The sequence below is a fragment of the Drosophila willistoni genome (assembly GCF_018902025.1).
Source record: "Drosophila willistoni isolate 14030-0811.24 chromosome XR unlocalized genomic scaffold, UCI_dwil_1.1 Seg144, whole genome shotgun sequence".
NCBI lineage: Eukaryota > Metazoa > Arthropoda > Insecta > Diptera > Drosophilidae > Drosophila > Drosophila willistoni.
Window position 1 is genome coordinate 4,996,326 of NW_025814057.1, and position 25,573 is coordinate 5,021,898.

At 37.4% G+C, this 25,573-nt stretch overlaps 4 protein-coding genes across 4 annotated transcripts; 1 reads left to right on the forward strand and 3 right to left on the reverse strand.

Moving 5' to 3' along the window:
* Positions 1-488: 488 nt before the first annotated feature.
* Positions 489-5,329, reverse strand: LOC6639161 (serine/arginine repetitive matrix protein 1). Its single transcript, XM_023181748.2, has 6 exons — positions 5,232-5,329; positions 4,650-4,805; positions 3,516-4,525; positions 2,581-3,051; positions 1,847-2,514; positions 489-1,773 (listed from the first exon to the last, which is right to left on the reverse strand). Exons 2-6 carry the CDS (start codon positions 4,659-4,661, stop codon positions 545-547), a joined length of 3,390 nt encoding a protein of 1,129 aa, XP_023037516.1. The 5' UTR covers positions 4,662-4,805; positions 5,232-5,329; the 3' UTR covers positions 489-544.
* A 615-nt stretch (positions 5,330-5,944) lies between these two features.
* Positions 5,945-17,775, reverse strand: LOC6639160. Its single transcript, XM_047012170.1, has 5 exons — positions 17,570-17,775; positions 7,016-7,227; positions 6,727-6,896; positions 6,402-6,585; positions 5,945-6,328 (listed from the first exon to the last, which is right to left on the reverse strand). The coding sequence occupies exons 1-5, from the start codon at positions 17,603-17,605 to the stop codon at positions 6,145-6,147; spliced, it is 786 nt and encodes a 261-aa protein (XP_046868126.1). The 5' UTR covers positions 17,606-17,775; the 3' UTR covers positions 5,945-6,144.
* A 3,021-nt stretch (positions 17,776-20,796) lies between these two features.
* Positions 20,797-25,056, forward strand: LOC6639159 (eukaryotic translation initiation factor 2A). The gene is made up of 4 exons (XM_002062176.4): positions 20,797-21,155; positions 21,665-22,829; positions 22,931-23,214; positions 23,966-25,056. Exons 1-4 carry the CDS (start codon positions 21,116-21,118, stop codon positions 24,430-24,432), a joined length of 1,956 nt encoding a protein of 651 aa, XP_002062212.1. The 5' UTR covers positions 20,797-21,115; the 3' UTR covers positions 24,433-25,056.
* Positions 25,057-25,555, reverse strand: LOC6639510 (small integral membrane protein 8). The gene is made up of 2 exons (XM_002062175.4): positions 25,334-25,555; positions 25,057-25,257 (listed from the first exon to the last, which is right to left on the reverse strand). Exons 1-2 carry the CDS (start codon positions 25,439-25,441, stop codon positions 25,099-25,101), a joined length of 267 nt encoding a protein of 88 aa, XP_002062211.3. The 5' UTR covers positions 25,442-25,555; the 3' UTR covers positions 25,057-25,098.
* Between the last annotated feature and the right edge of the window lie 18 nt (positions 25,556-25,573).

The following is a 25,573-nucleotide window of genomic DNA, read 5'->3' on the forward strand; positions in this document are numbered from 1 at the left end:
TTTTTTTTTTTAATAGTTGTAAATGTTTGCTTCCTCATTGTTGTTGTATTATTGCTGCTGCTGTTGAGAGGAGGAAAACTTATATTTTGCTGTGTTATTGTTTGTTATTTAGAAAACCACAAGGGTCAGTCAACTAATTAATTAGTTAGTAAATACATATATATGTATGTATATTATGTTTTGGTTTTTGTACATAATACAAAATTTTTGTATTCATTTAATAGAACTTAATGGTATGAAATACATGGTATAAATAGATGGGGGAGGGCAAGTGGGGGGAGACCCCACACTCATACGAAGACCCCGCCTACAAATTTTATGCAATTTATTAATGAATGTTTTTTTTGCTCTTCCTCTCTCGCTCGCTCTTTCTCTATGTCTCTTTCTCCTTCATTAATTTTTCTTTTTTCTGGCTTATGCAGTTTAATTTTAATGTTTTTACTTTTTTTTTTGTTATATAAGTTTTTTTTTTTAATGGCTACATAATGTCTGTATGTGTGTGTGTGAGTGAAAGTGTGTGTGTTTGTGTGTCCAGTGTCTGTATTCAGTCCAACTTTTTCATGGATTTTAAAGCACGCTCCCGCAGCTGCTTCTCAAGATCCTCATTGATGCCTCCGGCTCCGGCAAGTAACATTGTCAATTTACCGTTACGCTTCGATGTGGTCGTTGTTGTATTCTCCTCATCGCTGCTATTCTGAGAGCTGGAATCATTGCCAGTTGCAGCTGAACGACTTTTGCCACCAACTCCTCCGCCGCCGCTGCTCTTCCTCTTGTGTTTCTTATGTTTTTTGCTTTTCTTGCTATGCTTCTTATGTTTCTTATGCTTCTTTTTCTTTGCCGACGACTCATCGTCCGAATCCGAATCACTGAAATCCACAGATTTTTTCGATTTCTTACGCTTCTTTTTGGGTGCAGAGGCGGCTGATGGTGCATCATCTGAATCACTATTGATGGCTGCGGCATCACGTAATGACCTCTTATGGCTTCGCTTCCGATTGGTGGTGGTGGTGGTGGTTTCCATTTCGGTAGCTGCCGTTGCCGCTGCGGATGGCGTTTTCTTATTAATATCAATGCGTCGCTTATTATCCTTAAGAGCCTCCTTTTTCTTTTTCTGCTTCGATCTGTCATCACTGCTAGAGTTATCCTCATCATCATCATCGCCGCTTTGATCGCTGCTACTAGAGCTACCGGAACTGCGCTGGGATTTGGTTTTCGATTTGCGACGTCCGCCTCCATCCGCAGCAGCAGCAGTTAATTTCTTCTGTGATCCAGCACTTGATTGAGGAGGAGCAGCTGTTGTACCTGCTGCTGTTCCTGATCCTGTAGTTGTTGTTGTTGTTGATGTTGTTTGTTTGCGTCGCGCCGATTTTTGTCGTTGCTGCTGCTGCTGTTGTTCATCGTCGCTGTCATCACTATCGGCACTGCTATCCGAGCTGCTCGATTGACTTGTATTTCGGTTTCTCTTTGGTGCCGATTTAGTCGAGGATGAGGCGACAGCAACAGCGGCAACGGAGCCGGCGGCCAATCGCTCATGCTCCTTAAGGAACGGTGAGGGAGTGCGGGACAAGCTGGCGAATTGTCGACGATTTAAGATGGAACCAACGGCGCCGCCTCCAGAAGATGCTGTAGGAGCAGCAGTTTGCTGTGGCTGCTGCTGCTGCAGCGGCTGCTGTTCGGCCACCTCTACCGCCTTTGACTTTCGCTGCTGTTGATCCTCCCGACAGAGATCAATGGTGCTCACAGCTGGACCGCTAAATTCCACCGAAGAACGCTCTAAAAAAAACAGAAACGGAGGAGAGATAGTTAGAATGGGATAAGGTGAAGTGAGAATTTGCTTCTGTCTTACCTGCAGGACTATCCTGTTTGCGAGTGGGCCTCGGGCTGGAACGACTACGGCTATGGCTATGACTGCGGCTACGGCTACGACTACGGGTGCGACTGCGTCCACGTCTAACCGCTGGACTGGGACTCTTGCGTTGCGTGGGTCTTCTTCCACCAGCGCCTGAGCTTTCCGATGAGGACCGCCTTTGATGACGATTACTAACTGGCGGCGGATGATGGTGATGATCTCGATCCCAACGATTGGGCAAGGGTCCACCGCCGCCAGGAGAACTGCGACGATCACGTGAATTGGGCCGACGATCGCGTGAATTGCCTCGTCGCTGCTGCTGTGGCGAGAATCGTCGTGGTGAAAATTTACGATATTGCTGCTGGCCACCTCCTCCTCCTCCGCCGCCACCCGGTATGGGTGATGAGCGTCGATCTCTAGAGAAGCGACGTTGTCCTGGTGATTGACGACGATCAAAACGACCAGCACCACCACCGCCGCCACCTCGTCCACCACCATTTGGACTTTGTCTAGACTGCCAATGTATGCGGACATTACGATTGGGCGATCCTCCACGATTGTGTTGCCACATTTGACGCTGATTGTTGCCACCACCGCCGCCACGCCCACCACCGCGACCACCTCCACGGAAATGCATTAATGGCGAGCGTCGTCGATTGTTGAATCTAAACGAGAAAAGAATTGAGCAAGTTTCATGAAGCGATCAACTAAATGAATCTGATTCTGCTTACCTCCTTGGTGATCTCGAATAACGCATGGGCGAGCGTGAGAGACGACGTGGTGAGCGCGAACGTCGCCGGGAATTTGAACGTTGAAAGCGTCCGCCGCCACCATTGTTATCTTGACGCATTGGACTGCGTCCGCGTGGTGAAAATCGTCTGCCGCCGGCACCACTGCCGCCACGGCGACCTCCCCCGCCACCACCACCAAATTGACGACCACGATCGTTGCCACCACGTTCACGTTCCATTGAACTGGCCGAATCACCGCGATTATTGCGATATTGACGCTTATTTTGAACACTATTTTTATTGCGACGATGTTCAAATTGATCCTGATTGCGTTCCGGTGAAATGGATATGCTGCTAGAACGTCTACGACCGCCGCCACCACCACCCCCTCCACCTCCGCCACCGCCACCACCACCACGCCGACTGCGTGCCGAAGAGCTGCGTGAACGGGAACGTTTGCCACTCAATGATCTGCGAAAAGAAACGAAATGTTTTTTGATTAACAAATATTTCCAACTCCAAGAGATTTGCAATTAAGATGGAATCTTAAATAAATTAGCCCTCGAAATTGAATTCAAGTTTCCTCCTCAAGCGTCACAATAAACACATATTGAATCGATATTAATCGAAATGTCAAATGTCCTTAATCTAATCAAATGTTTATCGACAATTAAATAACAAAAGAAAAGTCTGACATTTGGCCAAACATAATAATCACATCAAGACAAGGTTAAAGGAGAGAGGTCTATTAAATAGTTTAAGGAACTTTCGGATCAACAGAGACTTAATCTTGAATTAAAGTAAGTAAATACTTCTCTATATATATATATTATAATTTACCTTAATAAGATGCAAATATTGTGAATTTTATACATTATTTGTAATCTATTCTATTATAATTTCAATTTGCTTGCATTTTTCTTGTTTTTGTTTACCTAGAGCGACTGCGACGAGGTGAACGTGAACGCGGCGAACGGGAACGGGATCGGGAATGAGAGCGCGAACGGGATGAGCCGACTTTGCCCTTGGATTTCTCAGTCGAATGGCGTCCATTTAAGGTTTTAGCTGCACCACCAGATGATGGCGGCTCCACAGATGGGGCCTTCTTATGGGAAACATGGGAATTGGAGCGAGATTTCTGTTGACGTTGACGCGAACGTGAACGCGGACGTCGATCACGTTCACGCTCTCGATCCCTGGATCCAGGACGTTGTGAACCTCCTGCTGCTCCGGATGCTGATGATGATGCCGGAGCTGTGGTGGCTGATGTTGTGTTGACATTGTTTGTGGATGAGCTGCCACCGCGCTTCTTAATCCTTGCTGCTGCATTGGCTGCAGCCTCACGAGCGGCACTGGGTACGGAACCATTATTTGAGGATACGGCCGATGTTTTGGGTGAGCGTGACTTGGATTTGTTTGCCTGATCCCGTTGACGTTCACGCCGCGGCAGGGATGAGCGTGAACGGGAACGAGACCGCGACAATGAGCGTTGATCTCGTTGACGTTTTTGCTGCTGTTGGTGTTGTTGCTGCTGCTGCTGTTGTTGCTTTTGCTCCTCCTCCCTCTTGAGTATCTCATCCTTTTTCTGTTGTATGAACTCGGCTGGTATACCCGAATCACTGTCCTGGGCTGAGAGTAGCAATGCCCAAAGTTCACCCATAAATTGGCGGGCATTGCGACCATTCAGAAATCCAGTCATATTAATTTGCATCTTCTTGGGGCATGGATATTTCTCCTCCTCCAGTTGATTGTACACAAATTCAACAACCACATCGTCTTCAATGTGCAATATATCCGTGATTTTCTTACTAATCCATGGACGTAGCACATCCAATTTAACCTTGGACATATCCACACGTTTACTCAAGCAGTCACCAAATTTCATTTGTTTCATTAGCTTCTTCTCCTTGTCACTGAAACGCGTATCCTGCTGCTGGTTGGTGCCCTAAAAATCACAAAAAGGAAAACGGGGCGAAAAAAAACAAAACCGAGAAACAGAAAAGGAGGAAACCCATGTATATCGATTAATCTTTGCCGTCTCACTCTCCCCCTCCCCCACACATGCTTACGGTGAACATCATTTTGCTGCGCTTTTCCTTTTCCCAATTTCCCTTTCGTTGGTTCTCTTTTTATTCTTTTTCTTCTTCAAACTTGTCAAACTTGCCGCCACCAATTTATTATTGGTTGGCTAAACAACATTTGTGTATGTTTGTTGATAATGATAACTAGAGAGAGAAAGAAAAAAAAATTCAATAGCATAAAAAAAATCAACCCGGCAATTTTTTGTCTACACACACACACTCAGGGAAACATGGAGCGGGGCATTTGTATGTATGCGTACATGTTTATACAAAACTGACGCTTTGATTATATTTTATTTAATGCAAATTATGAATATCGTGCATTTGGCTTTTTCAATTTATTTTATACATTCTGCAAAGTTCACTTGACAAAATATTTAAAATCACGTTTTTATCTAATAAAGTCGCATAAACCGTATTTTATGTATGTGCAAGTGTGTGTGTGTGCGTGTGTGTTATGAATGGCCGGGGCCGAGGCAGCATTTTTATTATTTCGGAATTTTTTTCTGTTGCCTTTTTCACTAACACAAAAATAAATATTAATTTATACAAACAAGCAAAGCCAATTACATTTACTAAATTTATTAACTTTAACTCGTATCCGTTTAATTGATTTTAGCTATTCTGTTTTTCGCAAAATTAAAAGAAAACCTGAACTAGAGATGGTAACATTGATGTTATCGATGTTTTTAAAAAGTAAAGCATCGATATTTCTCCAGATCTAGAACTGAGTTTTTTTTTGCTTTAGGACTATTACTCGCACCCTTAGGACTATTACTCGCACCCTTAGGACTATTACTCGCACCCTTAGGACTATTACTCGCACCCTTAGCACTTGTTCAGGGAATTTTTCTTTATTTGCGGTATTTTTTGCTTTCTGGTATTTTTACAAATTTGCCGTACCGGATACAGAGTTGCATTTCGTTTTATAAAAAGTAACGATGTTTTTTGTTTTTGAAACTATGTAAATATTTATCTTTTTATTAATATTATTTATTTAGCATTTTTAAACGCATCCATTTTCAGGGCTTCTAATAAATACAAACTATAAATGCATAAAGCATTAAATTAATTGTTCTTTACTTTTAAATTTAGACTTAATATTAATGATTTGCATTATTTTTCGAGCAAAATTGCATTTCAATTTGTTTTTTTTTTTTCTCTCATTTTCTTTTGTTTTGTTGTTGATGTTGTTTTTACATAGAGAAGTTTAAAGATGAAGTTGGAAATAATTAAAGAAGGTTACAAAAAAAAAAAAAATACATTAAATAACATTTTTGCAAAATTGATTCGCTACAAAAAATAATTTCTCATTTACGCATTGCTGCTGCAATCGCTCTCCTTCTCTCTCTCTCTATCTTTCTCTCGTTGTCGACCCAAAACTCGTTCGCTCAGTTCTTTTGGTTGCTGTGTGTGTATGTGTGTATGTTTGTGTGGTTTATTTTTATTTGTCCTTGACGATTTCACATCCTAGCCAAAGTTTTTATGGTATCATATTGGGCTCTTGAGCTGCACCCGTTGAATATTTGGGCTTGCACACACATCCGCTTTCGACAAGAACGTAATCCTGACCGGTTAGCGTCACTGGACCCAACGGTATGACCAGAAATAGATAGGGTACATACGTTTGTGTGCATTCACCGCGCACAACATCGCATTCCGAAGATCTGTTGGCAAGATAATGATTCAAATTTGCAATAGAGTCTTGTGGGTGGTTTTTGTTGTTTTGCTTATACTCACTCGCACACCTCGAAGACCACCTGTTGCAATAGATCGGGAAATTTCTGAACAATGGTCACCGGTTGGCCGGAGGTCAAGCTAACACCATACATGGGCGCTGTGGTATTGTAACGTGTTTTGCATAGACGCGCCGGTGTATCGCTCTTGCATTGATGGGCCGGTGATGAATTCTTCAGCGAACGACCTGCAAAAGTCAGTTAAATGCAAATCAATCAATCAATCAAACGATCGATCGAACGATCAATCAGTTAGTCAGCCAGTCAATCAATCCATTTGCGGCCACAGTCGAAACCACAGTAAAAATCATTAGCTCTGACCGACTTACCATAACGATCGCTTCCGATAGACGATGCCGCCTCGTTGTTGTTCACCTCATCGTATGCCCTCAACAATGCACTTGTGGTTATGGCGGGATCCAGTGTGTTGGGCAATTTACTCTGACGTCCACGTCGCGAATTTCCGTTCCAATTGGAGAATGTGCGAGCAACGGCCGCACTGTCAATAATAGAAGAAAGACAGAATAAAAGAAAGAAGAAGAAGAAAAAACCAAACCGAACCGAAGAGGCGTTAGAAAAGAAAGTTTATTTTTTTTTTAACGGTTGTCACACACTCACCTGGGATATGGCGCATTATTTGGACCCAAACAGTCGAGCGAATCTGTCAATGCATCACCGGATAGATATTTCAGGCCACGCCCACCGGCACATCTGCTCGGCATCACTGAGGAGGAGGAGGAGGAGGAGGTGGAGTCACTGCTGTAGCTAGGCCATAACGCGGCATTCGCCGCTGTGAGTGCAATGCTGATGATGCAAAGTGCCGTTAAATGCTGCGCAAAAAGGAAAAACCAAAGAAAAGAAAAAAACAAAAACAAATTATAACCGAAAACAAATTCAGTAATCGATAACGGTAACAGACAAACTGAGAAAATTACGGGACAAAAAAACCAACTGCCTCCAAAGTGGGAGCTCGTTTTGTCATAGCAAAATGTTGTCTGTCTATGTGGTAACAGTGCTTCTTGTTGAACTTGCGACCTCTCCACTATATGTATGTGTGTGTGTGTGTGTGTGTGTGTGTGTCTAGCCATGGCCATGGCCCAGAGACAGAGACAGTTCTACACACATTTTTTCTGGTGTGGTTTTTTCAAATTCTACGAATTCTTTGAAATCACATTTCATTAAGTCTAACTAACTAACTAACTAACCAGACGGAAAACAAAGACCCGGCAACGGGCCACGGGTCATTCAAGTATTTTATGTGTTTTGTTTTTTCGTCTTTCAAGACCGAAAATGAAAAATGGTAAAAACAGAATTTTCCAAATTTCTAATTTCTCATCCCATGACCCCAAAAAGAAAAAAAAATTAAGCATCAAAAATATTAAGAGAAAAAAAACCAAATTAATCACAATTACGCCCTCGTGTGTGAAAGTAAAAACGGCAATTTAATGGTTTTTGTTTAGACCGACACAGAAATACTCTCAAAACACAATGAAAATATCAAAGAAGCTAACTTTGTTCTAAGTTTAATTTTTAATCATTGAATCTTTTTATATGTATATTCACCTACTTTATACTATATTTATTCTAAACTTTTTCTATCTGTTTGTAATGTCATATTCTTTCCCATATTTACAGACAGACATGAATACTCAAGGATTTAATAGGCTAGTTAGGTATCTTTCTTTCACTTGCAGTGTTGCCATCTATCCTATTTTTAATCTCTTTCACTAAAGGACTTTGTAGTCGTAAAAGTTGCCAGACAAAGACAAAGAGAAGACAAAAATAATAGATGGCAACACTGTCCGCAGGTAATGGCTCCCATTGGACTTTTTTTTTTTAATCCTCGCACCTTACACTTGGAAATTATGACTGACTTTTACTAATTGTAAGATTAATTAATAGCAAAATCGTTTAGTTGTCAATGAAGTCCAAAGGAATTTTCGAAACTGATCCAACAAATTATGTAGTTTTAGAAGTAAAAACAAAAAGAATATAAAATGAACTTGCTTATGAATTATTATTGTTTTAAAATTAAATTTAGTTACACTTTACTAATTTAATGTCTTATTTTGCAAATTAGAAACAGGGACTATTGAGGAAACAGTTTTGTACTGAAATGGGGAAACATCCTAGCCAGGACTCCTCTTAATGAACAGTTCTCTTATTCTTTTAATCAGTTTCTAATCTTTTTTGAGTCATATTATTAATCATTAATGACTAGTTTAATCGGTGAACAGTGTTTGACTCATTTCACAATCATATTTTGCATCACTCGCAATTCAATTTAGATATATAAATATAGCTATTAATTTCTATTCAAATCAAACAAGAGAATCAAAATTTCTTAATCAAATCAAGATGATTTCTGGCAAAAAGATAAGTCTAAAAAACTCTTTTTGTTTGATTTATGGATTAGGAAAGGCTAATTCAATAACTTGCACAGGGTATACAAAGATTAGTTCAGTTCTTTGTTTCCATAGCTTCAGTTGAAGCTTTATTATTGAAAATTCTATAAAACAGTATGCTTACTAAATGACGAGAGAGAGAGAGAGAGTCCTTTTTGATCTAATAGATCTATGACAAGAGATCTTAATAAGCTTTTCGACTGCGTCCTGTGTTAAATTCAATGTGCCACACTTTGTAAAAGGGTATTTTTTTTTTGGCTTGAAACTAAAAATAATAATGTTAATCAAGTTGACTTCTAATATGGTTTGAACTTTTTATGACCACACTACTTCTCAGAGTCGCAGATATTTGTAGTTTTCTTTTCACTTTCTCTGCGTGTGTGTGTGCAGATTTGATCGGTGAGAAACCAGTTTGTACGGTTTCTGTACGATTCAGTTTGGAATTCAAATTGCAGCTAACAAAAACAAAAAAAAAAAAAGTAAAAGAAATATTTGATTTTTTACCCTCTCTTCGTGTTTTTTTTTTATTTATTTAATTTCGTTTCTTTTCGCATGTCTGATTAGTGATAAAAATAACTCGACAACTATTTTAATTGAACAAAATAATATTGTTTTCTTTCATTTCACTTTATGTGACGATTGTGTTAGTTCACAGGTTTGATGAAACTTTCTTTTCAAAATGTGAATGATGATGGCTAAAAGAAATATATATATAATTGAAGTGGTCATTGCGTGTTGGGAAATGAAAATGAAAGCGAAATTCTATTATTTAATTCTTCTTGTTTTTTTTTTTTTTCAACATTCATTACAAGAAAAATTAATGAATGCGACGACGACGACGACGGCGAAGACAACAACGTGACAGACTTTTGTCACACGCATCCAAAGAGCCGAAATGAAGAGCCAAGTTGTCGTCCAGACTTGGCCACTCTCACCGCCTTTAGCCTGAGCTACTGTCTCCTCGTGTCTGTTAACTCTTTTATGTTTGTTTTGTTCAAATTCTGTTGGTACTTTTTGGTAGTTTGTCATTAAACGTGATTTTCTAGAGGCATTTTCTCTGTGTGTGTGTGTGTGTGTGTGTGTGTTTTTTTTTTCTCTTTTAACTTTCCGTTTTTATGGCCAGCCATTGCCATTTGAACCTGTCAACAAAACGTAGGTAATTTTGTATTTTTCTTCTTTAACATTTTGTTTTATTTTTTTATATACTTATATATTTTACTTGGTAATTGCCATCTCGATTGGGTTGTCTCTCCTCTCCTTCTCCTTCACTTTTTTGGGCTTCTCTAATGAGGCGACTTTCTTAAAAGTGTTTAGAGCTAAAGTTGGCCGGTGAGAAAGGTTCATTGAAAATATGTTTGTTGGTATGTGATGACTGTACCCCGCCGGTTAGGAGAAATAACAACAAAAAAAATGTCAAATTCATGCATTAATCAAAAATCCATTGAAGTGTTGACAATTTCTCAGAGACAGAGAGACAGGCACAGAGTTTTGAGTTTTGCCAAGTCATTAGGCTTACATAATACACATACACACACACGACAATAGTTGGCCATAACAAAAGAACTTTAAATTCAAAAGGGGAACAACAATAATGGTTAGTGGTCTACCGACCAAACCAACCAAAGACTAAATCATCCGACCATGCGAATGCCCATTAGAGACTTTAATCGTTTGCCTTACAGTTGCATAAGTTTTCTAACAAATTTTCTAAAACTTGGCCTAGCACTAGATTTAAATTTGTTAAAGGAACTTTTTGTAAAACGTTTTTAAACTAGATCCCATTTATCTCATTTCCAATTTCTAGTTACTTAATCAATTTGGAAAACATTTACTTATTATTAGGTACATTTTGGTTAAAATAAACTTTATATTTATAATCTTGTCTTTTTAATCCTAATCTGTTAAATATTAAACTTCATAACAACTCAAAAGTTTTTTTGAACTTTGATCTTTGTTTTTAAAGTTCTCTAACACAAATTTATCAAGAAGGATCAATTGTAATCAAATTTATAAAAATGTAATAAAATGCAAATACTTTTGAAATTCTCTGAGAGAGAACTAATCCCTACTAATTTGACCAGATTATTGTTTATATCTTTAATTGAACTTTGCTTTCGACTGAAAGATTTCTTGTATTCAAAAACCTAAGGGAACGTTATAAATTATTAATATTTCTTTGAAGATTTTTAATCTTACAATTGTCCTTACAAATATGTTCTATCTATGCATGTTATCTTTGATCTTAAAGTTATCTATTCAAATATATCTTAATCTAATTCTAAATGCACACGATTTCGTAACTGATCTTTTATCTTGTTTTTCTCTATTCAAATATATCCTGAATTTACAGTTTTTCTATTCAAACATGTTTTATCTGAAGTGGAAATGATTACTATTTCGTTTGCGATCTTTGGTCTTAAAGTTCTATAACCAAATACCAACTTATATCACTAACTGATCTTTGATTCTACAGTTCTAAATTCAAATAAGTCCGAATTCCAAGTGAAACTTATCAGAATTTCGTATATGGTCTAGAATCGTAGTGATCTATTTGACTTTAGAATTTACATCTCGATTTGAATGTTCTTTTTTGATCAGTTGTATTTTCTGCACTTGCAAAAAACATATACCCTTTGATGAGTTGAAAGAGAGTAACGGGTATACCCGGACCCCTACATAGGTATGTATACCTATTGTAGAAGTAAAGACTGAAAGACCCAGAGAGACCCAAGCAAAACTGTCAAGAGCCTGAGCCCGCTGACTGAACGCGCTTTACATGTGTGTGTGTGTGTGTGAGTATATATAGATATATATCAGGTGCCGTTATAACGAGGTTAACGACCCACATCTTTCCCCCCTTTCTTGCTCCCCATCTCTCTTGCTCTCACTCTCTCTCTCTCTGTCTCTTAAGTTTTTTTGTCTTTATCTCTCTCTTTGGCATTGACTTTGCCTATATCTAACTATCTTATATGTTCTTCTTCTACCACCTTTCGATGACTTTGAGCATTATTAACATTGGCATTTAATAATAATAAACAAAAATTAAATTCTAGCATACTCTTCTCATGGTTTGAAATTCAAGAGTGAAAATTAGTTAGATTATTGTTGTTGTTGTTGACAGCAACAAACAAATAGCCAACGGACACCTGTCTGTCCACCTGTCCACTTGTCTCCTCTGTCTCTGTTTGCCTCCTCACATCTGTGTGACCGTTGCACGCAATTTGAGTCTTAGAACTGGTTTATTGATAAGCGTAGCCTACAGCCTCAAGTGTCTTCACCTCCCTCCATCCCTCCCTCCCTCCCTCTCCACCACTCCCTCTTATAGAGTGTTGGCCATTTCTCCGGCTTGTCTAGGCCAGGTTCCACATTCTCAATGGATGTCAGTGATAATGTCTCTCATGATTGAAATGAATTGAGAATGGTTTTGTGATCGTGGTGGCCCGTTGTCCAGTGTCAGTGTCAGTGGCGTTTTGTCTTTGTTGCCTGCCTGCCTGACTGCCTGACTGACACAATTTTCAACCCAAAAGACTTTTGTTTGTTGCAATTTTATATATTTTATAGAGCACACAGATGGCCAATGAAGAATGTGTGCCTCTGTCTCCCAAGTGTCTTGCTAGAGGGGAGCTGCAGCGGTGGGGCGAGCGATTTCTTTCTTTTCAACACACAACTTAAGAAGAACGAGAATTGACCATTTCAAATTATTCATACAATTATTTCTATTATCTACCAAAAAAGCATTCGAAATGACTTTAGCTTGAGAATTTCTAATAATTTCATTGGATTTATTAACAGTTTGATAAATAAAAGAATTTTTAAGTTTTTTATGATTGATTGAAGAACTCATCTTAACTTGGTATATAAGATGAATGCTTAACCCTCACAATGAAAAAAACGTTCTTATTTCAATTCATATAATTCTCTTATAAGTAATTTGCTTCTGATTTTTCAGTTTGGAGTATAAGATGAAAGACAAAACTTCCAATTTTGACTGGATAACTTGGTTCAAGAGACATTTTTTCTATACAATTTTCGAATTATGTTAAAAGTAAATAATTTCTTATGTTTTATTGAAAGTTTAAGCCAAATATAGATACGATTACATATTTCTATAGCTATAGCTAGAACATAATATGTTCTTTCTTACATGACATACGAATACTAGAATTTACCCTAGGACCCTAGCAGGAAACAAGGAAAAATCAGAGCCTACCCTTAGCATCTTATAGACTTTAGTACCTGAAGGACTACCTCTTCAATTCGCTGCAAAGGACAGACAATGGAGTTCCTTACAAAATGGACTCCTTGTAGTTCCTTATATAAATATGTCAAACAATCTTATATCACAATGGACATGAACCAATAGGATTACGATACCACCAAGTCTTAGGCGGTCAACGGGTTCTTCCCTATCCTAAGCTAAGTAAAAGTTAAGAGTTTGAATTATTATTATCTCTATACTAAGAATTAAAGAATGATGAATACGTTTAAAACATATATAAATACTTTTTTGGAGAATTATAAAGATTAAAGATTAACTAAAGACAATTCTCTATAATCATAAAAGTCATATTTCTATATTCATTGAATTTAAATTCAAAACTATTTCTGAAAATTATGACTTTATTTGACATTCATCAAATATGGCCAATCAGATGATTTGTTATTAACAAAAAAAGTGAATTAGAGCTAAAGAAATTTTTCCATTGAGCATTTGAGATCTCATCTTATATAGAATTCAGCACTTGTCTGATGATTTCGCTACTTAGGTAAGCCAAGCATTATTGCCAACTTCATCATGATGATGATTCTTAACACCGTTGGCCATTAGACCGTTTGTTTTTTTTCCCATTCATCTTTGACTTGAACCGTTCCGCAGCAGCAGCATACTTTGGCGTGATAACCCCGAAGCGACAAAACTTTCAATGGGTTTCCCCTACACTCCCCTTCCCCCAGCCGCCACCGCCAATCTCTAACTCTATCTTCTTGACAGTCTTCGCCGCACAGCTATGCAGATCACGTTTTCCCAGACCACAAAAAAAAAAAAAAGATGGCTTAGAAAACAGAAGAAGTCAAAAGACACGAAGAGGGGGAGAGTTAGAGACAAGTGCATGGACATGGACACTGCCCCAACCTCAAGCCAGCTGCCCTCCCCCACACAAACCACATAAAAAAAAAACGATGACAACGGCGCTTTCATTTTTGGCTTAGCTACTTCGCATGCGCGGCCAACCAACCAGCTAACAAACGAAGCAGCCAACCAACCGACGTCCAGATTGAAAACGTGGAACGGGTAACGTGGAACGAGGCTAACACGGAGAAGAAACACACACACTAAACAAAAATTTCGCTTGACCAAATGTAGAACCCTCATCCTAACACTTTTACTCATTACGCTATCAATTTTTGGCCATCTCTTTGCATAGAAGAATAATTTCCCTCATTATTTTCCTAACATTAGATGGATATATAAATGGATGGATGGATGGATGGATGGATGGAGAGAACTACGCTACATTAAATCAACAATTAACACAGAATTTTATGACAATAATTTTATTTTTATGCATTTTTCTCTTTTCTTTTGTTTTTGTTGTTATTTCGGTTCTCCTAATAAAAATCAAAGAAACAAAGGAAATATTTTGACCTAGAATTCTTTTGTTTTACAGTTTTTGAATGCTTCTTTTTTTTTGTTTTGCAAATGAAATTTAAATTGTTATACCCTATAATTAACTGATTCAGTGGATGATATTGAAATTTTTAAAGTGTAAAGCTAAGTAAAGTTGAATTTGTTGAGCAAAAGAATCCTTATCCCATTTCTATTTGAGCCACACAAAAAAAAACTGCTAACCATTGGAAAAAACTTTATTTAGCCAACATTTCAAACACACACTTTTAAGTTAAGGTAATATCCAAAATCAAAATCAAACTTGAAAACTTTGAGAGTGAAACAATATCTTAAGACTAACCTACTCAGAGACTTTCTTCTAGTTCCAAATCCAAATTTATATATTAGATGATAATTTTAACATAGAATAAAATAAATATTGAATCAATTTATATATATATGACATATTTCAATTGAAAACTGAAGCCAAATCTGCTCGAAGCCTAAAGAGCTAAGACCTTCTTCTCCTTTAGTTTTAGAACTTTTTTTAAAATCTCAAATTAGATTATTAATAGATTAAAATAACATTTGGAAATCGTTTTCTAAATAAAAGACTATTAAATTGTAAAAAAACATATGAAAACCCAACAACATCTTACATCAACTTTAGACAGAGAGAAAGAGAGAGAGAGAGAGTCTACAGGGTATTGCAAAGTCGTCTATGGTTTATAAAATTCTTAAGCTTGGGTTCTTCTTCTGCTCATCACGCATGAATGAGAATCTTCGGTGACTGACTCTCCCGTTGAAGACCGGCTCTAAACGCAGACCCATAACAAAATCAAAAAGACAACAACAACAATAAAAAACAAAACGAATCAAAAAAGTATGAATATATTTAGCCTACTTTTTATAACTTTTGCTTGCGGCTTTTTAAGGGTATGAGAGTTTTTCGGTTTTGGTTTTGAGTTTGGGATTTTGTAAAGAATTTGTCTTTGAATCATCATCAACATGGCCAAGACTTGTGCATTTTTTTCTACTTTTTTTCTTTGGTTTGCTTAATTGGGGGCAAACACGAATGAAATCTACATAAATCAAAAGTCCGAATAGACTTACCATAAACCCAGTGAATGAGTGAATGAGTCAATGAATGTGGGAGTTGCTTTTTATTATTATTATTATTATTATTTTGTTTGTCTTGGCTTTCTACAGTTTTTTTTTTTTTCGTTTTTTGTTTTTGATAAATGAGACTAATCGGTCAAGTTCAATGGGAAAATTTTCTAAAACGTTTCGCTTTTATCTTAAACGGTTAGTCGAAATCAATCAATTAATTAAACGTTGTAATATATATACATATGTATATAAACCTGATTCTCTTTATCTGACTTTGTGTGTTGATAATTTGAATTTTCTTTATTGTTCTTAAATATATTCATAATCTCAAACTCAAGCAGGCTCAAGGATGTTCTGAGAGAGCAAACACTGTTGCTCTCATCATGTAATAAAGTAAATCACGCTAGAACTAGTTAAGAATTATAAAAGATAAAGCTACAAAAAGTCTGCTTATATGAAAGTTTGAAAGATTATGCAAACAAATAATGAAATATATTAAAATATAAAATTTAAAGCATGGATTTTTCTTGGCTTAATTTTAAATATTTATTTTAAACTAGTATAAACAAACTACAGTAAAGAAAATGATTTGGGCCAAAGAAGTTTGAAATTTCCTGTAATAAATTCCTTTTTAAGCCAACTAAGACTGCTTCCCAGAGAGTTTCTCTAGAGAAAAAAGTGAAAAATCCTTATTTATCTGCATACATGTCCTACATAATAGACGATAGCCCACATCTTTTATGGCAAAGTGTGGCGCATACCTTTCCCACCAGATAGCTAGCCATTTCATATGTCACCTAGCCCACACGTTTTTTGTTTTCTGATTTGCCTTTTTTTCTTCTTTTCTTTTGGTTTTTGCTTTAAGGAGACGTGCAACGACTAACAAACTGAGAGAGAGAGAGAGAGAAATAGGAAAAATGAAAAACTAAAAAGATGTACGCCTAGTAAAAGTTATTTGGCTAAAGTAAATTCATTAAAAATTCGTTAAGGCCAAGACCACCGTCGCCGTTGCTTTGCGGCCGCGCCATCGACAACGGGCCGAAAAGAAAGTCTAAAGAAAAGGTGCTAATTTCAGCAAGAGAGAAGAGACACGACAACAGAAGTGAGGTGAAGTGAAGTGAGAGAGAAGGAACCAAAGGCGAAGAACTCTACAAGAAAAAATAAAAAATAGGTCGCTCATATGCCATATGTACATACATACATATATATGGTTATTGGTTATAGTGGGTGGCAAGGGGGTTGGGGCGGGGAAATGCAAATGGAATTTCCAATAGCCCAAGTTGAGAAAATAATACTTCAAATAACAAAAAGGAACACCAAGCCTTAGTGGAAGCACTTAATGATACCAAACGATCCATCGGCCGACCAATCGATTACACAAAAACCCAAAAGGTGCTGGGTTTGGGTTGGGCTGGGCTGATGCTGCTGCAAAAATAATAAATATATACTCTAAAAACCATACACATGTATATATATACATATATATCTTTCTTTTATGCCATACTGGTTTAAGGAATACAGACAACAAACGCAACGCAACGGAGAACAACGGAGTGAACAATGCCAAGTTCAATAAGCAGAGAAGCGAAGTGCATTGAAGGAGTAGGAGTGTAGCAAGGGGCGGAGCAGCAGGAGGAGGAGTAGTAACATAAAAGGGGGTTGGGGAAAGGTGGGGCACAACGTCGCTGCTGTCGTCGTTGTCGTCGTCGTCGGCGGCGAAGAAGAAGAAGATCTTGCAGCTGGCTTCGGCTTCACCTGGTCTGGTGCTTCAGAATCTCTGTTAATACCCTACATAATTCCCATTTCAACCATATTCGCATAAACAAAATCGAGAAAAATGTTTAGAATCGAAAAGAAAATAAATGCTTAATGCCTGTTTGACAATATTTTGCATACTTTTGAGACAAAACGATTACCCAAGTTACTTCAAAAAGGGTATCTAATAGCCGTCTATGTGTCTCAATGACTACGGAATTCTTTTTATATGGGTATATATATATAGTTCTTCTTCGTTTTTTTTTTTGTATTTTTTTTTATTGGGGTCAGACTTACTTTGACAGAACTTCTACTTAAGCACCGGTATTCCATTGTGTGTTGGTATTTGATATTTCAAATAATACAAAAAAAAATTAACAAAAAAGAATTCAAATGCGAAGAACGTTTTCTTGTTGTTTCTTTTTTTGGTTTTTGTTATATATAATTTTTTTTTTGGTTTTTTTGATATTTATTGATAATTTTTTGTTTGTTTCGGTAAAAACTTGAAACCCAAAAAAAAAAAAGGAAAAGAAGAAAACAAATTTGCTTCTTGCACGCACACGTTAAGTAACGTTCTTTGGATTTTAAATATTATGCATATAAGATAAATTTTATTTTGTTGGTGTTTTGAACTTGAAAGACTTTTCTTTTTCTTGGGAGCTGCGCGTAAGAGGGCGGCGATCGTTTTTTTTTTTTTAAAGATTTGGCTGTTTTATATTTGTTTGTTGGGTTTTTGGGATATTATATGTATGCAATGTGTGTGTTGGGTGATTCGCGTGCGACGACACAACCGTACAACTCGAGCGCTCAACTGGAACTGGCATATCAGGGTAACGTTTACCATTCCTTAAGCACTTGATGTTGTCGTCTTTTCGGTCATCAAGAAGACGTTAACAGTGGTTGTTGTTGTTGCTGCTGCTGCTGCTATTCAGTTGCTGTTGCTGCTGCTGCTGCTCGTAACCTGTTGCTGTCGTCGTTTCTTGCTGCTGCTGCTGCTGCTGCTGCTGTTGCTGTTGGTGTTGGTGGCGACGCCGACGACAACGGAGACGGAGACAACGCCGACTGTGGCAATGTCTGCGGCAATTGTCGAGGTCTCGGCCAAGCCGGACGCATTTCTGCATTTCGTATAGCGCAATCGCTGCAACAAAAACACATAATGAATATGCAGCAAAAACAGAAAACCGCAAACAGCACAATTCCACCCAATATAGATAATATAATATTAAAAAGTATGGTCATAATTTTGGATATTTTTGAAACACTGTTACTCAATAGTCTTTTGCTTGTTCACCAATTCTTGGCCAATAAGAAGGCGAGATCACTAGCCAAATTCAGCATTTTTTAGAAATTAAACAAAAGTTAAAACAAATTTTTTTGTTAAGATATTTCATTCAAAAACAAATTTACAACCTTAAAATATAGAAATATACACATATACATAGATTAGAAATTTCTAGCTAACTTGTTGTTTTAAAAAATACAGTCCGGAGTACATGATTGAAATTATCTTAAAGCCTTTAACTTTAAAAAACTGTAATTCTGTCTACTTTTCACCGATTTTTAATGACCATGTCCTGACTTTGAATCCTCGAAAACTAATATATTTGGATCAAAATTGTTTTTTTTTTTATTTTTACTTTATTTTAAAATATGTTGAATTGTTATCAAATTGAGTTATAACACTTAGAAATCGGCCAAAAATTGATGGAATAAATGAAATCAGCATAAATTTGTTTTGAAATATTTTCAAAACTCTTTTGCTTTGCCAATTGTATATCATTTTTGATGTATATACTTTGATCCGCCATGATTGATTGTCTAATTCGTCTATATTCTTTAGCATTTGATTGTCCCTAGCTGATCTTGGAAAATCTTTTCGAAAACAACAACAATTTCTTCGTAAGTTGAATTGGGATGAATTTTCCTGCTATACTTTTTAAAAACAATTCAATTGTCCTTGTTTTTTTTTAGAAAACGATTGGATTACCTAATGATTCAATAAATATTCAAAATTATCGTTATATATAAAATTATCTTCAAATAAAATGAGAAGGAGTCAGAAATGTTGGTTTTTATCCTTAAAATCAATTTGACCACTAAATCTGAGTTTCTTCACTTGTTACCCCCTCCTCTATATCAATCAAGGTGGCATTTATGACCTAATATTTATATATAGTATGAATTTGTAATAACCAAACAATTTAATAAGAGAAAAACTAATATTTTAAATAAATTTTTTATTTATTTTCTTTGTTTGTCATTTAAGCTGGAATGGAAATGGAAATGATGGCAAGTTTATTGGGATTGTAATTATGGGAAAAGCCTCTCCCAACATATTATAACATAATTCATTTATTTGTGGGCCAATTGACGATTGCATTGAAGATGCATCAGACTAAACCCGCCGCGTTAATGACTCGATTCGATTTGGGAAAGAAGTTTTCACCCATCGAGAAACTGAAAGCATTGCGAATGGAGTCGGCAAATAATTGATTAATTGTTAATTAATAATATTATATAATAATAAAAATGAAAAAAATACTTGCGCATGTGCTCTGTATTGAAAAGAGAGCTTTTCATTTTTTCCAAAATATATTTTCGGTTGGGTTTTTTAATTTTTTTTGGGAAAGTTACCAATTTGTGATGGTTATTATCGAAAAGAAACAAACTTTCATAGTTACAACAACTTTTTCTCTTCTCTTTTTGTTTAATTTCATTTTTTTTTGTTTTTTTTTTTTTTTGGTAAATGCAAGACATTTGAAGTCAATTGTCGTCGCGCCGCTGCGGCATGCAGAAAAATAAAATAAATTTAATAGTAACAATTGAAACAAAATGTTGTTGGCTGAAATATGAGAGCCAAGCCAAGAGCCGTTACTCTTGCCAATGGCAATAACAAACGGCAATGGCAGCAAAAGTGTCGTCAGGTCGGTGAAGTCTCCGACACTGTCTCCTCCATTTATCAGCGAAAGTAACCTGAACAAGTTCCAATTGTGCATTTGCTGGACATGTTGGATGGACGGTCTAAATGCTTTTATTCAAGCTTAACAATTAACTCTCGTAATAGTTGCCAAAAAAAAAAAACAAAAAACCAAAAACGCCAAAAGAAAAAGCCTACAGAATTTAACAGACTAGGTGAAAGTAAAACTTTGCGTTATAAAATTTATAGAAATTTCTAAAAAATTTCCTAAATACATATGTGCATATACATTCATATTTGTATTACTAACTGTACCTTTTTTAAATATTTAGTCCAAAGAAAAACAAACTTCAGCTTATTTTTATAGAAATCTCATTAAGAATTACTTTTTAGTTTCTCTGAATTTAATTTTCTTTCTTTGTGGTACAATTTATGCATAAACTTTAAAAAAGATTTTACCAAGTTTAAATAAAATTAAATCAAAGTGTGTGTGTTATGGTTTCCTTAAATTTGTTTGTAGTTTTTTTTTCAGTAATCAAGCTACCCTTGACTCCGATCACAGAATACCGGCTGAGTATACAGACAACAAAATTGCTTAGTATTAAAATGTTTTTAAATTCTCGTAGAGTAGAAATTTTGTTGCAGTTCTAAATACGTTTTTTTGGTTTGGTTCAACGTATCCCGATTCGGTTTCTGTATTTGTATTTCGCGCCAAATGCGTGCTAGTAATTTATCGCAATACAACCGTGTGTGTGTATAACAGCAAGATAGCACACGTCGAAGTTAACCAACACTGAAAAGAAGCTGCTGCAAACAGCAAAAACAAAAAAAAACCAGCAACAACAGCAACAAACACAACAACAACAACGCGTTCTTGTGCTTGCCTGCGAGCGTGTGTGTGTGTGTGTGTGTGAGATTGGAAGACAATGGCTGCGGCTGCGGAAGGTGTTGTTCCTACCCTTGCAAGTAAATATCAAATTAAAATTATTCCTATTAATTATCCTAGCGACATATTTAAATAGTGTCCCAAGCATATGGTAAATAGAAATTTCTTAAGTTTCTCGTAGATTCGTAGATTTCTACACTACACACAGTGACTAAGTCTTTTTTTTTCCCACTTTTGAGGCCACCTCGTGTGTTTTTGTTACCCTTTGTGTAAGTGTGTCGGGGTATATTTGCTTTGAGAGAAAGCCAAGTGGCAAAACGGCGATCATTAGGATTGATTGGAGTATATAAAGGTATACATTAATTTGCGCCAAGTAATAGAAAATGATTGCCATTCCTGGAATGTTGTTAGCTTTATAGGTTAGGTTTTGTCGTGCCGTGGTAGTGGGAGGAAGATCATTTAGATAAGTGTAAACAGTATATTCAAGTCGGATATATTGTACTTATCCGGCGTTCTTTGTGGGTGCTCGTTCCACTTTTTTTTCAATTTCATTTTATTTTAATTTTTTTTCTTCTCGTGTTTTTTACAGTTCGCTCTAGCGTGGCTGTTGAGCTGTGGTCATCGGGTGGCTCCAAGTTGCCATATGAGCACAAACCCAATTTGCCGCGAGAGGAGACGAAAAATTCCAGATCGATTTGCTTTAGTCCCGATGGCCGTTATTTTGCGTTTTCAAATGGCCTGGTGGTGAAAGTGCTGGAAGCAGGGAAGGATCAGAATGGAACATGGCCTATACAGTGCCAATTGCCACGTCCCAAGGCATTCTATTTGAAATTCTCGCCACGTGGCAATTATCTATGCACCTGGGAGCATTATGCTATAACTAAGGATCGTCCAGAAGGAGCGCCAAATCTACTTGTTTACGATGTGGCCACCGGGAATGAAGTTTTTGCCATTGTGCAAAAAAATCAAACTGATTGGGAACCATCATGGTCATCAGACGAATCGATATTCGCTATGGTCGTTGGTGGTGAAGCTTTATTCTATGATTTGGGTCCCGATGCAATTAAAGGATTTGCCTCAACAACAAGGACAATTGGCGGCAGCCGTGGCGGTATGCTATCCCTGGGTCCAGGACATTGTCCACCATTTCTAGCCTTCTATACGCCCGGTGCCAAGGGTGCTCCCTCCATGTGCAAATTGTACAAATATCCCGCCTTGGGTCAAAATCAAACCGTGGCCTGCAAAAGTTTCTTCCAAGCGGATCGTGTCGAAATGTTATGGAATAAACGAGGCACTGGCCTCCTTTTGCTTACCAGCACCGAGGTAGATAAGACTGGCGCCTCATACTATGGAAATCAAGCCGTTCATTTTATGGCCACCAAAGGTGACACCTGTTCGGTGCCATTATCCAAAGAGGGGCCCGTCCATTCGGTTAAATGGAGTCCCAAGGCCAATGAATTTGTCGTCGTTTATGGTTATATGCCCTCAAAGGCCGCCCTATATAATCTCAAGTGTGATGTCGTCTTCGATTTCGGTGAGGGTCCGCGTAATTGTGCCTATTTCAATCCATTCGGTAATCTAATTGTCTTGGCTGGATTTGGTAATTTGCCCGGAGCTGTCGAAGTCTGGGATGTGTCTAAGCGTGAGAAATTGGCCAATCTAAAATGTGCTGATACAACGTTCTTTGAATGGCATCCGAATGGTGAATGGTTTGTTACCGCAACCACTGCCCCAAGATTAAGGATTAGCAATGGGTAAGTTCAGTCTCAGTTCACAGTTCACTTTGTTTTTTTGATCGATCGAAAAGTAGTCATCATCGAACTAAATGTCATTTTCTATCATTCGTCTATTTCAGGTTCAAGGTTTATCATTATTCGGGAGCATTGCTTCATGAGACAATGTGGCCGACTGGTCAGGAACTGCTTGGTATTGAATGGCAACAATATCCTGATAATACATTTACGGAACCGAAAATTACCAAGGCGAAGCATGAGGGTATTAAATCAAGTCAACCGGAGGCAAGCAAAAAGGCCTACACACCGCCCCATCTGCGCCTGTTGAAGGAGGGCAAGAATCCGGAGAAATATTTGCCGCAGCCCAGCATTCCCGGATTAACGCTGACAACCGGCGGCGGAGCAGGTAATAAGATGCGGACATTTTGGAATAGACAATATGATATGGACAATCCGATAATGCGACGAGGCGATCAGCAACAGCAATTGATATCCAATTTGGTTATGCGTGACGGTGGTCAGACATCGGCACAGGGCTCCTCGAGTCGATCATTTCGGCGATATCGTCCCTATCAGCATAAACGCTATTAGACGAAATGATGAGAAGTGTGAGACAGAGAGAGAGAGTGAAAAGAGGGGAGCTTGGGAGAGCGAGAGTCGTCTGAGAGGGAAAATGAAATGAGAATTAAGTGAGAAACGTCATGTCATCTCATCTCTGTCGTCTTAGGATTAGAATTTTTAGGGATTCGCTTAAAGAATGTAAAGTATATATACATATATACCGATTTAGGGGGAATGAAACTGAAACTTGTATCGGTAACAGTTGCGATATATCTTTAGTTTTTCTCAATTTAATCTTGCCTACTTACTAAATGTGTAAACTTCCATTTCATTATACAACACTCTACTAGTTTCATTCGAGCTATTATAATTAAGGCAAACATTTAAAATTGTATTTTGATCTTAACCTAATATAAATTTTATAGTCGCTTAAAAACCAGATAAACATCTACATATATACATATATTATATAAATAAATGGTATAGCTAATAGTTAGTTAATTGAACAGTTTTCGATTATGGTTAACGGTTTCATTCCCTAACAAATTATGCTAATTATTGCTTTTGCCTTCTCTCTTTCCCCCGTCCATTTGCAGGTGGCGCCAATAATAAGAGCAAAAACAAGCAACAGAAACGCAATAGAAGGGATGTTGTGAATAATGTTAATAATGGTGGCGGTGTCGCTGCCTCAGATGCCGCACCGCCAACAGGGGAAGATCAATCACTGCAGCAGCAGCAGCAACAGCAACAGGCGGCTCCATTCAACAAGTCGAGACAGCAGCAATATCATCAGGCCAGACAACATCAGACCGAGAATGCAGCCGATCAGCAGCAGCAGCAACGGAATCACAACCATCATCAGCAGCAGCATCCCCAGGCCAATGGCCAGAATATCAGCGAAAAGGATCGCAAAATTCGTAGCGTGGCCAAGAAGCTATCTGACATTAAGAAGCTAAAGGCCCGACAAGGTCAGGGCGAAACCCTGGAATTAAATCAATTGAATAAAATTGAAATGGAAGCAAGGTACCTGGATGAGCTCAAGGCTCTGAAGTTGTCCGCCTAAAACAAACAGCAATAACAAAATATTTGCTAAAAAACAACAACAAAAACGAAAAACATTTTGAAAAGAAAAGAGAAAAAGCAAGGAAATTGAAGGGAAAATAAGTTTAAAAAACAGAGAGAGAACGTGAGAGAGTGAGAGATATGCGAATGGGAAACCAAATGTGTGATACAAGGATTTAAAAGACGAGATGAACATAGCAAACAAAAAGTCAAAAGGAAAAGTAGAAAAACCTCTATGAACCTAACAACTTTTCCTTTCCCCTCCCCCTCTTAAAAGAAAGAAAAAAGCCCTTCCCCGCATCAAACTCTACATAGGATACGTGTACACTATCTCATCATTCAAAACTCTCTCCCTCCCCCCGCCCAAAAGAAAACTCTCTCCTGCTGTTTAACGCTCATTTCGCGATATATCGCAAAAACAAGTTTCTAGTTAAAAACATTTTTCTACTATTGTGATTTCTTAATAGTTATATATTTTGGCAAAAAAAAACAAACAAATACAAGAAGAAACCAACTGAAAGCAGACCAACAAAAACCACAAACATCAAACTCCAAGATAACAGATAACAACAAATTTATGTACCAAATTGTTCTACCAAGTAAATAAAGAATGTTTCCATAAGAATATGATCATTGGCTATTGTTATTATTACTTTAATATGTATTTTTAAATCTCCCAATTTGATTTCTTTTTAACAAACTGCTCTTGACCATCTTCCTTGATGGCCACATAATAGCCCAAGCTCTCATATTTATAACGCATATAGGCTATATAGCCAAAGACACCGGTAATAGCCGCCAGTCCTATTCCCATGATTATCGTGTTCTATAAGAAAAATGGCAATAGTTTATATAATATACTTTAAAAGAAATTCAAATTTATTGTTGGGTTTTGGTCTTACCGGTTTTGTGTACAATTCAAAGTTAATTAAACGAAACACGCTGGTGCTACGCATGGAGCGTATACCCTCTCCTGGTTGATGGGGTCCTTTGGCTTTGTTTTCACTCATATTTATTTGATTTGTACAACAAATAATTTTGTTAATTACAAACTTCTGGCCATGAGCTTCTAGGCTACTAGAATGTAAATAGACATTTGTTAGACACAAACGCTTCCCAACACTAAAATGAAAACTTTTCAA